Source organism: Toxorhynchites rutilus, chromosome 2 (genome assembly GCF_029784135.1).
Source record: "Toxorhynchites rutilus septentrionalis strain SRP chromosome 2, ASM2978413v1, whole genome shotgun sequence".
In the NCBI taxonomy this organism is placed as follows: domain Eukaryota; kingdom Metazoa; phylum Arthropoda; class Insecta; order Diptera; family Culicidae; genus Toxorhynchites; species Toxorhynchites rutilus.
Genome location: NC_073745.1, coordinates 226,687,327 through 226,704,982, shown reverse-complemented (window position 1 = coordinate 226,704,982; position 17,656 = coordinate 226,687,327). Strand labels below are relative to the sequence as shown.

General features: G+C 41.8%; 1 protein-coding gene across 1 annotated transcript; it reads left to right on the top strand.

Moving 5' to 3' along the window:
- The first annotated feature begins 12,066 nt into the window (after nucleotides 1–12,066).
- LOC129766710 (uncharacterized) lies at nucleotides 12,067–15,612 on the top strand. Its single transcript, XM_055767310.1, has one exon. It carries the CDS (start codon nucleotides 12,067–12,069, stop codon nucleotides 15,610–15,612), a length of 3,546 nt encoding a protein of 1,181 aa, XP_055623285.1.
- The last annotated feature ends 2,044 nt before the right edge of the window (nucleotides 15,613–17,656 follow it).

Sequence of the window (17,656 nt, the reverse complement as noted above, 5' to 3'; positions counted from 1 at the left end):
CGTATCGTTGACGACCGTCTGTCTTAGCCGCTCTGGTTCGCGCTCGCTCAATGCCAGCTTTCGCTTCTCGTGACTCGTCAATCATCCTCCAGGTTTTCCAGGTTACAAGTTGTGAGATATACATAATTTGCAACTGCAACTTTCATATTATGGAATATCCTACGAACATATTTTCATATGGGTGTGTGCAGATTAGGGTGCCAATGAATGTATGGGAAAAAAACGTAACGACCCAAAAAAAAGTTACCCTATACAAAATGTTCACCACCTCGAAAAAACACCCTATGCCAAATATCAGCTCAATCGGACTTAAGGGAGAGCGGCGCAAAGCGGTCAAAGTTTGAGGAGGAAGTAAAGGAAACCGGGGTTTCCGAAATTTTTTTTTTTTTGAGATTAGAGATGACCATTTTCATTGGCACCCTAGTGTAGATGCAAAGGACAAAAATATCGGGAAGAAATACAATATCGATTTCTTTCTGTTTTTCCAAACTTTTTGTTTCCCGATTTGATAAAAATAGTGAAATAAAAAAAATTATGATTTTTTAATGGTTCATGCGATAGAGAGATACATGCCTATTGTATTCATACAAATCCGAGATGAATTCAATAGAATAGTTCAATAGAACTTGAGATATCGTGTACGCCAGTTTGAAAAAACTAGTTTCGAGAAAAACGCGTTTGAAGTTCATTGTTATGGTCGTACCAGGTTAGATACCGCATCACTAAAACGGCTCTAGCTCGGTAAATAGTACTTAATCTATATATAATATATAAAAATGGATTTCTGTATGTCTGTCTGTCTGTCTGTCTGTCTGTCTGTCTGTCTGTCTCTCTGTATGTCTGATTTTTATGGACACGGAAACTACTGAACCGATCGACATGAAAATTGGTATTTAGGGGTTTTTGGGGCCGGGGAAGGTTTTCGTGATAGTTTGAGACCCCTCCCCCTCTCTAAGGAGGGGCTACCATACAAATGAAACACAAATTTCTACACTACTCGAGAATTAATCAAGCAAATGCAACCAAATTAGGCATCGGGAGGTTTTAGGGTGCAATAAATGATTTTATGGTGGTTAGATACTTCTCCCCCCTCTCTAAGGGGGGTTGCCATACAAGCAAAACACAAACTTCTGCATTACTCGAATCAAGTAAACGAAACCAAAGTAGGCATGTGAAAGTTTTAGGGTGCAAGAAATGTTTTTACGGTGGTTAGATACTGTTAGATACTGCCCCCTCTGTTAGGGGGGGCTGCCATACAAATGAAACATAAATTTCTGCATAACATGGAAATTAATCAAGCCAAAGAAACCAAATTTTGCATGTAGAGGTTTTAGGGTGCAACAAATGTTTCTATGTTGTCTTGACTCTCCACCCCCTCTCAAAGGGGGGTCTGCCATACAAACGGAATACAAATTTCTGCATTACTCGAGAATCAATCAAGCAAATGAAACCAAATTTGGCATGTGGAGGTTTTAGGGTGCAATAAATGATTTTACGGTGGTGAGATACTCCTCCCTCTTCTCTAAGGGGGGGCTGCCATACAAATGAAACACAAATTTCTACATTACTAAAGAATTAATCAAGCAAATGAAACCAAATTAAGAATATTGAGGGTTTAGGATGCAATAAATGTTTCTATGGTGGTTAGACACTCCTCCCGCTCTCTAAGGGTGGGCTGTCATACAAGTGAAACACAAATTTCTGCATAACTCGAAAACTAATCAAGCAAATGGAGCCAAATTTGGCATGTGAAGGTTTTACGGGGCTCGAAACGTTTCTATGGTGGATACACTCCTCCCCCCTTTCTAAGGGGGGTTGCCATACAAGCGAAACACAAACTTCTGCATAACTCGAGTACTAATCAAGCACAACTTGGAAAGTGAGGGTTTTAGGGTATGACAGAAATGTTTCTATGATGGTATGACACCCCTCCCTCCTCTGGAATGGAGAGGGGGTCGCATAAAAATATGACACATATTTCAACCAAAAATATTCCAACACAACATGACAATTGAAAATTTTTGGAAAACTCCGAAGGAAAAAGGGAAAATTCGGAAAATTTAATTCCCATGTGTTCTACAATTACATAGTGACAAGTGCTGTTAGTTCATTTGATGTTTGCGCTAATGAAATTGATCTTTGTTCGAAACTGGAAATGGATTTTAATGTGATGAAACGCACTCTTATATCTTATATCTTCTTCTATCTATATCAAAAAAAGGATCGACGGATGTGTTGATAAGAGCAGACCTCGAGGAAAGAATTGTCCGACGCTGTCTTTATATTATCATATTTTCTGTATAAAACATTTATTCCATGTAACGGAGAAACATGTTATTTGCAAGTGGTTGAAAAATCTTGAACGAGAATTGTGTCTGAAAATAATCTTATATTATAATCATGAGTTTTATTAGAAATACTAGGAATTTTATAGTAAAAGGTAAATTCGACGGGGTCGATTAGAAGATCAATCAATCAACAGTTCTGCGATTGGGCCCATGAACTTGCTCATAGTAAGAAAACGTGAATGTTTGAAGGTATTGATAACAAAAAACAAATTTTGGGCGGGACGAAGTTTGCCGGGTTAGCTAGTACTAAATAATTGACGAAAAGTCCTTTCTAGGGTATATTCTTGAACACCTAAACTTCAGAAATTTGAAGGAAAAAAATTTGATTATTTTAAAATGTCTAAGCTAGAATACTGCCTTAAGGGAATTACAGAAGAAACTAATATTGCTTGAGTTAAACGTATAAAAATGTAATGCAACAATGCAGTTCAAAGGATATACCCCAATCTACTTGGACATTTCTTTACCGCAAACCGAAATGCATTCTAGAGCTGGATCGTTGTTTTAATTTATATGTATGAACCCGAAAAAAAACGGTTCTAGTTCTTTGCAGCCAACAACATCTTTCTACTTGCAGAAATTTCAGAAAACCAAGCGCACAAAAAAAAAGTTCCAGTTGAATGCTCACATTAAAATTTCAACTTTTTTTCATTACACCAAACAGCACCCTGGGAGCAACTAACCTCGTATATGCCGTTTACCGGTTTTCACCAACTGTGGTGAGAAGAAGTGTGCTGTTAGGCAGAAAAAGATGTGCACTCACTTCCACACAGACCATACCATTCAAACCTATTTTAAATTGATACAACCCCCGCCGTACCTGGTGGGCGGAAGAGAGCGGCGTAGGTTTCCATTTCTACTTTTGGCTGCTGAGCACTCGTCTTCCGCTCTCATTCTACATCGTTCGGGTGATACCGGAAACACGGAAGAAAACTTTACAACAAAAGCAATTAATTTTTTGCCCTTCACAAACTATCTTACTTCCTTTCTGTTATTTTTAGTTTTCCAGGATAAAATAAAATTCATAACTGTATACAACAGAAACGAAAGAGTTTCTAGCACCAGACCCAATTTTGGTAACTTTAACGAAACATGTTTGTTTTTCACTACCACTTCATTGCACGAATACTGATTGATGCTTAAATCCGAATCTAACCTACTAAATAGTTTTAGTTTTTGTGCATTGCTTTTTATTCTGATGGTGTCATTCCGGTGAAAATCATTAGTAAAAAGCAGACCTTAAATATTGCGTTTATATTAATGGAATATTACACCAGTTGACGGTGTCCTAAAGTAGAAAGAAAAAGTCGTAAATTAGAAAGAACGAATAAGAACATAGAGCCAGCTTGAAGTTCAACACGGAAAATTGATTTTCCCAACATTTTTCTCTGAATGCATTTTCTCAGCTGATTTATTTTTCTGGAAAACACTTCGGTTGGTGGCAACGCCAAAACAAAAGAAATAATCTTAGGCTTCATTGCGCGTGGATTTCTTATCGGTCGGGTCGGATACAGGTTTAATTGAACCCGTGGATTCATTTCCATTGCCCACAACTTGTGGAAATATGGCTGAGCGGAACATTTGAAGGAGAAAGACATGAATACGATGTTCTTCGAAAATGATATTCCATAATATTATTTTTGTTTTATAGATAGTCTCAATATTCATAGGGATTACGTGAATATTTAAGACCGTAATTGTAGGATTAAAAAAAACGGATTATATTCGAAGAGCTTATAATCACATCAAGGGCTCATCATCATTAACACCAGCAGGAAAAAATCGGAAAAACAACCTGGTCTGGTAAACTTTCAACCATTGGACCTCAGATTATCAGCAATAGGTTCGCTCCTTCTTAATTGTAGTGATAGTACCGATGCGCCTTCCTCATAGACATCTTCCACTCCAGCACTGGAGCCTCCGGAGATACGAGCATAAATATGGTCGGCTACTCAATTTTCAACTGCTCTTCCGGAACAGGTGATACCTCCTCCGGAATAATCAATCCATTTAAAGCCACAAATATTGGGTTAGGGAAAAAGAAATGTCGTATATTGTCAATATACGGCAACACTTAAACATATCTTGTGTTGTACTTATCGCATCGGGTCATACTATACGGCTATTTAAAGACGACAATCTGTGCTACAAGTGTCGTTTTGACAGTGTTGTGATTGTCCTTTTCAGTCTCAAGTTGTAGCGCGCCAAAGATAGAGTCCACCAAGCAATAAATTCGCCATATTTTACGTTTTTACTACCTGCGAGGTAAAACTGCAATGAAGGCGGCCGAAAAAAATTGTGTAGTTTATGGACCCGATACTGTAAGGATTCGCACAGCACAGCGTTGGTTTAATCGATTTCATTCTGGTGTAGTGGCTGTCGAAGATACACCCCGTACTGGTTGGCCAATCGTCGTGGAAACCGATAAAATCGTTGAAATCATCCAAGTAGACCGACATGTGAGCACTCGCTCGATTGGCCAGGAACTGGGTATAGACCATAAAACCGTTTGGAACCATTAGCAGAAGATTGGATTCCAAAAAAGCCGAATGTATAGGTGCCACACGAGTTGACGCAAAAAAATCCTTTAGACCGAATCAACGCCTGCGATGCACTGCTGAAACGGAACGAACTCGACCCATTTTTGAAGAAGATGGTAACTGGTGATGAAAAGTGGATTACGTACGACAACCTAAAGCGAAAAAAGTCGTGGTCGAAGCGCGGTGAGCCGGCCCAAACCATCGCCAAGCCCGGATTGACGGCCAGGAAGGTTTTGCTGTGTGTTTGATGGGATTGGAAGGTAATCATCCACTATGAGCTACTCAACTATGGCCAGATCCTCAACTCGGTTCTCTGCTGTGAGCAACTCGACCGTTTGAAGCAGGCGATTGACCAGAAGCGGCCAGAAATGATCAATAGGATTGGTGTTGTTTTCCACCAGGACAACGCTCGGCCTCACAGATCTTTGATGACCCGCCAGAAGCTACGGGAGCTCGGATGGGATGTCCTATTGCACCCACCGTATAGTCCGGACTTGGCTCCAAGTGAGTATCATCTCTTCCGGTCCATCCAAAACGCTCTTGGTGATACTAAGTTGGCCTCAAAAGAGGCTTGCGAAAACTGACTGTCTGAGTTTTTTGCAAATAAGGAGTGGGTTTTATAAGAGGGGGATAATAAAGTTGCCTTCTAAATGGCAACAAGTTTGCAAACAAAATGGCGCGTATTTGACATAAATTGGATAATTTTAAGTATGTTAAATAAAGCGTCAAATTTCGATCAGAAATACGACATTTCTTTTTCCCCAACCCTATATTTCCCGCGAATTCTCATAGATGAAATCCACCTTGGATCCTAGCATAACGTCCCTTCGTCCGATTGGATCCAGCTTATCTCTCTCCTGCTCGGCACTGGAACACTCTTAGCGATATCTGGCAACTCGTCATGCCAAAATTCCACAGAGGTATAGTAACATCCAAACTTATAATACAAGGTCAAGGACGACCATCCCCGCTTCAACTGATGAATACATCTACATAATAAATAGAATGATGCTCGGAAACCGTCATTCAAGTATAAGAGAGTTAACTCGTGAATTGAATATCCCTCACGAGACCGTTCGTCATATTTTGGTAGGTGTTTTAGGCATGAGAAAAGTTGCAGCACGACTTGTGCCAAAAGAGCTCAATTTTCTCCAAAAGTTTCATCGCAATCATGTGTCTGAAGACATGCTCGAACGATCAAGTTCTGATCCAACGTTCATCTGTAGAAAACTGACGACGAGACCTTTTCCTATTACCGTTTGACATTCACTGCTTTTCCGAAATCAATAGCAACCTGCGGGCCGCGGGCTATTCTGGTTGGATTAACCAATTGTTTTTGACGTAGGACTTCGTCTTTCAGTAATAGTGCCGAATCAGAAAACAGGGCACGTTTTTATGAGATATAAATAGCAAATGTAGCGTTCGTTTTACGAACAATGTGGGTAGAGAAAATATTGAAGTTTAAACTCCGCCCGTTTTCGGTTTATTGAATATAAACAAGCTGTTCGTGATTTCACAGCATTCATGATTCATCAGTCATCCAGCCAGCGACCAGACGGCAACGAGGTTTTCTGTAAATATTGGTGAAGATACAAAAATCTATAAACATGTTTGAAAGTCCTTCGATGTCAGGATTGATCAGCGGTTGATACATGTCGCCCGATAGCCGTGAAAGCACTTTCATTATTGGGTTCGCCCTGCCTACCTCAATTTCTATTTTTCTAACGTGTTCAACGGATGTGCAAAGTTTTTCGCACGTCGTCGAAGATGTCGATAAAATCGCTTAAATAATCGAAGTTGACAGGCATGTTACTAGTTGTAGCTTCACCCAGGAGCTAAAAATCGACCATAAAATAGTTTTAAATCACTTGCACAACGCTGGATGAACACAGAAGCTCGATGCTTGAGTACAATACCATTTATCACCAGAAAACATGGAGTTGCGAAGCCTTGGTCAAACGGATTGAAATCGACCCATTTCTTAAACGGATATTAACTTGGAATGAAAAATGGGTCACATACAAACAAAATTGTGCGGAAACGATGATGATCAAAGCGTGGTGAAGCAGCTTGAGCTGCTGTTGCCAAACCAGGTCTAACGACCTGGAAGGTTCTGATGTTAGATGATAATGATTTGGTGTGACTTGAAAGGAATAATTTATTATGAGTTGTTTTCTTATAGCTAAACACTGAATTCAGATCTCTACTGTCAACAACTGGATGGTTTGAAGCCAACAGAAGAGGTGTCAACGCAGGACCACTCACATCTGTAGTGACTCGCCATAAACTGTGGGAGATTGGATGGTAAGTTTTAATGCATCCAGCATAAAATTCGGACATGGCAACAAGCGATTATCACCATCCTTTTCTCGCATTGCAACTTCCTCAGTGATAAGAAATTGGGATCAAGAGAAGATTGATCAAAATCTTCCGATTACTAGAGTTTTTCGCCAATAAGGACCAAGACTTCTATGAATGAGGCATTTTGAAGCTAACTTTAAAATTATGCAACAAAACGGTGCATAGTTGACCCATATCGGACAATCCTAAAACATCTTAAATAAAGGTTTGAAATTTCATGCAAAAATAATGGACTTCTCTTCCCCCAACCTACTAATTAATTTGTAGTGAAACTAACTCTTTCGATAGACCTTTGAATCGAGAACAATACTCCGCCGGTAAGGATGAATGCAAGGAAATGTCAAATGATTAAATGTGTGCAATAATAACGATATTAATGATTCAAGCTGGAATAGAACTGTTGGCACAGAGATATATGAGCCAGTATTCGAGACAATGAGCATTGCTATGTCTTAAAGGGGTAGAACGTCGTTTCGTTACTGACGATCAGAGTCTTTCAACAACTGAGACTATTATTCAATGTAACACACCGGGAGTCTGAAAACACTTCTATAGGAGTTGTTGCACGAGACGATTTCACTCGCAAACGATGTCACCAATAAGCATGGAAGTCATAATTTGTACGTGCTATTTCATTGGGCGACAATTCATTCATTCGACTTCAATTTTCAAGTAGTCGGTCTTTTATTATAATTTATCTAACACCACACAATATGCATTAATAATATTATGAATATGTTGCTTCCTGCGATTCACAGAAAAATGATCGGTCGACGGAGAACGAGTCACTTGTCGGCAAACCAAGCTAGATTAATGCACCTAACCGGAAGATATAGGGAGTAAAATGAAAATGTAAGCACTGAACATGTGGAGAAAAATGAAAGGTTTCGAACGCTTATAACTCGAACATTTCCTAATAAATAGCAAAAATGTTTAGATTAATTGATAGGAAATATTTCTACGCATCTATCACAATGAATAACATTTTATTTTTCTCGAGATAAACAATCGAAGAATTTTGAAATGTCAAGCATTGTCCAAACGCACTATGTGACCCGTTTTGATTGGTCCAATTTGAGCTCCTCCAATGGTTCCGGCGAAAGGGTGTCCTGCGTCTCTTCGGTTATGTTCCCGACATTGGCGATCTAACGCAAAACGTAAACGATCAGTGAGACATCTGGATTTGATAATGTAACCTAAAACTCAAAAACAAATCACGTATATTTTACCTCCGGACTTTCCAAAATAGTTCTAACATGCAGGAACCATGCATTTTTCAACTTGTTTTTGATTGTGCTCTCGAATTTCCTTTTTTGATTCAACCATTGTCAACATTTATACAGTTTTCACTACTGAAAGAAGTAAGAAAATAACATGTTTTGTATAAAATTGCTCAAAATTAAATTTCTTCCAAACTCATCGCAATCAAATAATCTTTTATGATTATAACATTGTAATTTATGGAAAGAACTACAAACCGTCCATAAACTCACATTGCAAAATTTGAAACCATAATCACTGGAAGTACACGAAATCAGATTGGGTGACGACCCTATGAAAAAATTGACAATGCAAATTTCCGCTGATAATAGCGAGACCCGAAATTCCAAACGAAGTGGTTTCACACGCTCGAGTGCTTGGGTCAGCGATTAAGACCCTCCTCGATGCAATAAAATGCGCCACAATGTAGGGAACATTACGAGTTCCAAGAAAACGCGACAATTAAAAACAAGTATAATGTTCGGCAGCGATAAGATCGAGAATACCATATCGATGCACGACGTCGCATCATATTCCATAGACGGGGCATTCATCGTGGCGATGGTGATCGCCATCATTTACTACCATTGGAGGAGAAACACGAAACGACTGCGCGAACTGGAAGGGGCGCAGCGGAGGATCCGACTCGATAGTGTGAATGCTGTATAATCAAAATAATGCGAACGCTGTATAATCAAACGCACATTTTGTGCTGACATGGAGAAACAAGAAACACCCAAGTGACCTAAGCAATGTAAAATTTAAGGAAATACAGTTCAGTCTAAAACCGACCGTGAAGGAGTTAGTACTTAGTCCGAAAGCCGTGTTGGGCCACTATGGCCCAATACTAACATCTTAATTTTAACGAACAACATTTGGTGACCCCGACGTGATCGCACTTCGAGCGATCACGGACTCGCGAAAGTAATCGATTCTGATAAGTGAAGTGACATTCTCTCCGCGCGCGAAAAAGTGATGCCATTGCATGGCTGTATAATCGGAAAGTGAAGTGACATTGTCTCAGCGCACGGAAGATGTTGCGCCATTGAGTGGCTGAAACCAAGAAAATGAATCTCCCATTCGCGGGAAGTATGGTGTGCCACTGCGTGGCTAAAAATTAACAAAGTGAACTTCCTACTCGCGGGAAGTATGCTGCGCCACTGCATAGTTATTACAATGCGCCACTGTGTGGCTGAAAATTGACAACGTGAATTTCCCATTCGTGGGAATCATAACATGACACTGCGTGACTGTGTGATCAATAAGTAAACTTCGCCCGTGAGCGAAGCACGGTGTGCAACTGCGTGGAAGATGTGTGATAAACACGAATTATTGTGACTGATGTGAAAAATTTGTAAAGATGAATTCTCGACATTCCAACGACCTACTGTATTCCATGTGCTACATGTATATGAGGGATACGGAGGAGAATTTGAAACAGGACCCGCGTCGTACGCGGGAAGAAGCTGCAGCGATAAAACTGATAATATCGCACATGTTCAACTTGGCGGCAGGAGCCGCGGTTATAAACAAGATACGAAAGCAGATTTACCACTGAACTAAATAGATCGGCCGAAGCCATAGCCGACTATTTAGACTGGAGCATAATCAATGACCCAGCTAAGTATTTGAGTCAATCAAACAAGTAAAGCGGTTAGTAATTATCAAATCAAATAAACATGACGACAAACGAGGACGATGCCGTTGAAAGCTGGAAAAAGCAGCTAACGGCACTGGAGCAAAGCATTGCTCCGATTATCAAAGACGCATGCAAATTAGCAGAAGACGACGACGAAGTCGAAACATTACTAGTGCAACAAGAAGTACTAACAAGCTTGTACGATCAAGCTTGTGCAGTGATACTGAAAATTGAGGGCCAAACGGGGCCCTCCAAGAGACGGGATGCTCTCCTCCCCGCATATATCAAGTCCAGAGCCAGTTTGGCAAAGAGAATACGGCATGCGCAATCACAGACGAATGAACCGAGTCAGGATGAAGGTTCAAGGCAAGTACTGGATCAAACAATGATCACCGGCAATAGCAAGGCCGATTATTTACCCCGATTGGAGCTCCCGAAGTTCCGTGGGTCAGCCACCGAGTGGCTATCGTTTAAAGCCCGCTTTGAGAAGCGGATTGCGACCCTAAACGAGGATGCAAGCAAATACGCTTTCCTGGCGAAATGTTTAGAATACGAGCCCGCTCGTAACTCCTGCGAAGCACTCGAGAATTCAGGAGTGCCTTTCACTGAAGCCTGGGCCAAACTGGAAGCAAGATTCTACAAGAAACGAATCGCATATGAAGGTTACTTTTACACTCTGCTGAAAATTAAAAGGATACATAAGGCATCGCAAAGAGCGATACTAGGACTGATCGACGCTGTCGATACACTATTGTCCGCCACTCGACAAATAGCAAATGAACAACCTGGCGAACCAGATTGCATCGCCAATGGGTTACTAATATGCTTAGTGAAAGAACGATTGGATGAATCAACACTTTCTAAGATTGAAGAAAAGTTGGACCTCCAGCGCATTTATGTTTGGAGCGAATTCAAAATAGAATTAGAGCGGCTGGCTAACCAGATGACTTGCAAAGTGGCTGCCGAAACGGCACACTCTAGTCATCGACCCCAGCCGAAAGTCGTAGCAGCAATCGAAGGCAAAGCTGCGACCACCAAAGACAAAAGGGAAGCACAGCGGTGCTACGTTTGTCACAATGAAGGACACACAGCATTTACGTGTCCTAAATTCACGAAAATGAGCATCCCAGAACGATGGGAAACTATCAAAGCAGGGAGGCACTGCTTTAATTGCCTCATACCTGGGCACTCAACGAAGGAGTGCAAATCACAACGGAAATGCCAAATATGCAGCACGAAGCATCATACACTACTTCATCGTGGAGACTCTCCCAAGGGGGACGAGATCCAACAATTGCATCCCGAGAAGGATGTCAATCAAGCACAAGCAAGTTCAACGAAATGACTAGCTCAGGAAGAATACGTCTTTCTGGGCACAGCCATAATTCATGTTAAGGGTGAGCAGAAATGGCACCCTCTTCGATGTCTACTTGATTCAGGGAGTCAAGTAGAAACAATCACAGAAAAGGCTGCTCGAAGCCTAGGAATTCCGCAACACTCGGTAAACGTAACCATTAAAGGAGTTAGCGGACAAGCACATGTTAAAAGGGGTATCAAAACTGTGATAGCCTCTCACGCAAGCAACTACAATGAAAGTTTAGAATTGATCATAGTGCCAAAGATATTGGACGATCAACCAAGCACAGCTATTGATGAAAAGGGTATACGGATACCAGAACAATTGCACCTTGCCGATCCCCAGTTTTACAGATCGAATGAAATCGACATTCTCCTCGGAGCGAGAATATTTTTCAAAATTCTAATGCCAGGCCGGCTTAGCGTAGCCAACGGTCTTACGTATCAAGAGTCCAGCTTGGGCTGGATTGCATGTGGGACGCTACGTCACAGCAGCCCATCAACCACTGTATTGTCTGCTACAAGGTGTAGCAGAAATGAATTCGAATTCCCACAGGACGAAATGGCCAAACTCATAGAGAAGTTTTGGCGTCTTGAAGAAGCGTGCTTTCAAGACTGGGAACCAAAGCAACATGACGAATGCGAGGCGGAAAGTCACTTCCGCACAACGTTAGAGATCGCTCCCGACGGGAGATACATTACACGAATGCCCCTACGGGGGGAGCCGTCATCGTTAGGCGACTCTTATCAACAAGCATATAGAAGATTCACATCGCTTGAGCAAAGGCTCAAGCGGAATGCAGACCTGTACAAAGAGTACAGGGCATTCATGAATGAATATGAAACACTGGGACATATGGTACCAGTCACCACAGAAGACTTTCACAAAGTAAAGTATTTCATCCCTCACTCGTGTGTGGTGAAACCAGATTCAACATCCACCAAGGTTAGGGTGGTGTTCGACGCAAGTGCAAAGACGTCAACCGGAGTATCCCTGAACGATATACAAATCGTGGGACCAACCATTCAAAAGGACTTATTTGATCTGCTAATTGATTTCAAGACGCACAACGACGTGCTAGTAGCAGATATTGCAAAGATGTACAGACAAATTCACATCGCATACACAGACACTTGGTTACAATGTATTTTGTGGCGCGACAGCCCCAATGATCAATTGAAAGCGTATAGACTGACGACTGTCACATATGGTGAAGCGTCTTCATCATTCTTGGCCTGTAGGGCACTACACGAAGCAGCTGAAGATTATCGGTCGGTAAATCCGAGAATTGCCGACACCATTCAACGATCGTTCTATGTTGACAATCTAATGATTGGAGCGTCCAACGCAGATGAACTGACGAAGACGAAACGAGAAATAGAGCATGCATTGTCACTTCATGGATTTCCACTTCGAAAGTGGGCATCAAACAACGCAAGCGTACTGGAAGGAATTCCAGAGAAAGACTTGGAACCATTGATCCAAGTTGGTGACCAAGAGGTCATAAAGACATTGGGGATAGCCTGGAACCCCAAAACAGACGTGTTCCAGTTCATCAGTACGAAAAACATAGGTGAAACATACGAAGCGCTCACAAAGCGACAGATGGTCTCGAAGATTTTGAGACTGTATGACCCAATCGGATTGATACAACCTGTAATCATTACAGCTAAAATATTGATGCAAGAATTGTGGACTTATAACGTCAGCTGGGACGATGATGTTCCAGATCAAGCACTAAGCTCATGGAAGAAGTTCGAAGCTTCATTAGTGGAGCTCAGCAAGATAGAAATACCTCGGATGTCGACTCCGAGTCATACGATCGCACTAGATTTACACGGATTCAGTGACGCCTCCGAAAAGGCTTATGGATGCGTCATTTACTTACATGCAATCAACTTAAAAGGAGAAGAGAGTACGAATCTCTTATGTTCGAAATCGAGAGTGGCGCCTTTGAAGAAGGTCACTCTGCCCCGTCTGGAACTCTTGGCGGCGGCACTTCTAGCAGAACTAACTGCTAAAATAAAGAGCATTCTGGCCGGTCGAATCTCGTCGGAATATTACTACAGTGATTCACAAGTAGCGCTAAGTTGGATCAAATCTTCAAATACACGTTGGGGAACCTTCATTAGAAATAGAGTGCAGAAGATACACTCCACCACGAATCCAGAGCATTGGAAATATATATCTACGAAAGAAAATCCGGCTGATATGGTTTCGAGAGGAATTCCAGTCAGAAAATTACGCGAAGCAAAACTAGAATTTTGGTTACACGGACCGGAATGTATACGAAGAAGACAATATTATCTGCAGAGCGGCTACGAATACACTGCTGCTGCAGAACAGGAAGAGATTAAAGAACCAATAACACGATTGGTAGCAGCAACAGGAAAGGCATGCGAAGACTTAATCGCAAAATACCCGCACCATCACACTCATGACAAAACAGTAAGACACTTTGCATGGCTGTGTAGAGCCATAAACAATATGAAGAAGGTCAATAAAGACACAGGCATCAGAAACGAAAAGAGATCGGGCCCACTCACCACCACTGAATTGAATGAAGGACTAACACTCGTAGTCCGAATTATGCAAGCCACTATTTATCCAAATGAAGTAGCGGAATTACGAAAAACTGGGAAGGTGCCTACGAAAGGACCTTTCCAGCATCTCAACGCAATCGTCAGAAATGGAGTCATACATGTCACAGGGAGACTCCACAATGCAGAAATGCCCATCTCACAAAAGAATCCAATATTGATTCCCAAATCGCACCCATTTTCGAGGGTAATAATTCAAAAAATACATGAGGATAGATTTCACGCCGGAACAGATCTGGTAATAAACGAATTTCGACAAAGATTTTGGATGAGGGATCTCCGAAGGACCGTACAAGGAGTCATTCAACGATGCATCTTATGTGCCAAAGCGCGGCCCAGACGTTTACAGCAACGAATGGGACAACTGCCCTCGCCCAGGGTAAATGAATCAGTAGCGTTCACTCACACGGGAGTGGACTTATGTGGGCCATTCGAAGTATATCTCAATCAAAAATCGAAATGCAAGACCACAGCATATGCTTGCATCTTCATATGTTTTGCGACCAAAGCAGTTCACCTAGAAGTCGTCGAAGATCAGTCGACGGCAGCGTTCATATCAGCACTTCTCCGTTTCACATCAGTGAGGGGAATACCCGAGGTTATTTACTCCGACAATGGGCGGAACTTTGTCGGGGCCAGCAGAGAACTCAATCGTTTACGAAGAATATATAACAATGAAGTTTTTCAAAACAAATTAGTTGATATTGCGGCAACTCACAGAATAAGATTTTCATTCATTCCACCCCGAAGCCCCAGCTTTGGAGGACTTTGGGAAGCGAACATAAAGGTAGCCAAGCGGCTCTTTAGTGCAGCGGCCAGAGGAGCACAGCTAAACATCATGGAATTGCAGACACTGTTCTACCAAGTGGCCGCAATAATGAATTCGCGACCACTCACACCTGTTTACACGACGCCAGATTCACCGACCGCGATCACACCCGGTCATTTTTTGATAGCACGCCCAATGCTAGCCGTGCCCATCCCTACGCAGAGTGAGGATGGAAGCAATCTCACAACCAGATGGAAACGAGTACAATCGCAGCTCGAACAATTTTGGAGAAGATGGAGAGACGAGTATCTCCACCAGTTACGTGATTATGCAAAATGGACCAAGCAACAAGCCAACGTTAAGGTAGGCCAAATCGTATTGATCGGAGACGATCACCTTCCCGTAGCAAGGTGGCCTATGGGAATTGTCACACAAATACACCCTGGAAATGATGGAGTAGTCCGAGTGGCAGTAGTGCGAACCGCTACCGGAATTTACAAACGCAACGTGCGAACACTTGCTCCTCTACCAGTCGAGGAGCACACCATTCAACCCATTATAGAAGAGTATGACAACACAGCTGATAACGAACAGCAATCTCAAGCCGAAGCAATCGAACTAGAAGACGATCCCCCTCCCCAAGCACCCCAAATGATTTGGGACGGTAGACTACGCCCTCGTCCCAAAGGGGGGAGAAAATGGAAGTACACGAAATCAGATTGGGTGACGACCCTATGAAAAAATTGACAATGCAAATTTCCGCTGATAATAGCGAGACCCGAAATTCCAAACGAAGTGGTTTCACACGCTCGAGTGCTTGGGTCAGCGATTAAGACCCTCCTCGATGCAATAAAATGCGCCACAATGTAGGGAACATTACGAGTTCCAAGAAAACGCGACAATTAAAAACAAGTATAATGTTCGGCAGCGATAAGATCGAGAATACCATATCGATGCACGACGTCGCATCATATTCCATAGACGGGGCATTCATCGTGGCGATGGTGATCGCCATCATTTACTACCATTGGAGGAGAAACACGAAACGACTGCGCGAACTGGAAGGGGCGCAGCGGAGGATCCGACTCGATAGTGTGAATGCTGTATAATCAAAATAATGCGAACGCTGTATAATCAAACGCACATTTTGTGCTGACATGGAGAAACAAGAAACACCCAAGTGACCTAAGCAATGTAAAATTTAAGGAAATACAGTTCAGTCTAAAACCGACCGTGAAGGAGTTAGTACTTAGTCCGAAAGCCGTGTTGGGCCACTATGGCCCAATACTAACATCTTAATTTTAACGAACAACAATCACTTTCACTGCAGTGCCGCCTAGGTGTAGAAGTGTACGTTAGATCGCCAATTACCCGCTCGTCTTTTTTATTTTTTACAGTTTTAACCATTTTCTTATATTTTTAACATTTCTTCTGGAAGGAAGATGCACTTCATGTTAACGAATACTTCTACAATTTGATTGAGGTTATCGAAATTGGCTCTAGAACGCTCTACAGGACTGTGATTGAATTAGAGATGTGCCATCCACTCATGAGCTGTTCCGAAGAATCGACTCTTTGTGAGTGAGTTGACACGGAACAGCTCGCAAAAAAAACCAAACAGCTCTTCAGCTCACTTTGATAATGATGCCGGAGGGCAAAGAGCTATAGAATTGCAGAGAGTGCGTGAGCTGTAAGGCTGATGTCACATTAGGCGGATTCGCCGCCGCGGATTCCGCGAGTAAAACCGCAGCGGAGGATCTACAGTGTATTGTGAATGAGCCATGTCACACAGAGCCGGGCGGTTTTCAAATGGAGAAAATAACCGTCGCGATATCCGCGGCGGCGAATCCGCCTAATGTGACTTCAGCCTAAGATTCAAATGAATTAACCGCTTTCGCTCTTAGTGTTATGAAATCAGTTCAGTTTGATTTGTTCCTTGTTTTTTCAACTGTTACATTCGCGCTGACGGCATTGAGCGTTGTTTACCAGTCTAGGGGGCGCCAAAAATAATGATTGACTTTCGTGCAGAATGAACACGTTTTCAAAACTAAAATTGTGAATGAAACTTCTGTGTATCAAATTAGTATTCTATTTCAATGAAAAAAACTTTGTTTGCGGACGGTGAAAAATCTCATGAAAAAATTGTTTTTGAAGACAACTTTTTATTATAATGAAAAGTCTCAGTAAAAACGTCGAAAGGGTACAGGGTGTACAAGTCACGCAACCGATTGACGCAACAAAAATTTTCGTATAAAAAAATTTCTCACAATACAAAATCTTAATTCTCGAATGAAAAATTATATAAAATCGACAACTGAACCGCTTAGGAACCAACATGCTCTATAGTTACAGCGCGATCGTTATTTTTTTTCCTTCAGAGAGCGTTGCGTTACTTATTCGTCACCCTGTATAGACAAATGGGTAAATAAGAGTCAGGAATACATGTTTCAACTAATTTAATAACATGGTGTGAAAAATTTCGTTTGAATTTTAACATTTTAAAACTCTTCTAATCTGATAAAGATTACACTATCGAGTTTGGAACCCAAAATGAAAGTCGCCACCAGACGTCGACACTGACAACTGAGCTGGAAAGATGTGCATAAAGAACAGCGCTTCTAGATGAGCTGAGCTGATCTAAGCTGTTCATCATGATGAGCTGGATTGCACGCATCTGGATTGAATGCTTTGATAGAAACTGAATTCCGTACAAACAGAATCTCGTGAGATATTCTGCCAACGGAGAGATTGTAGCAATGCTCACACTCATTCTCACATTCAC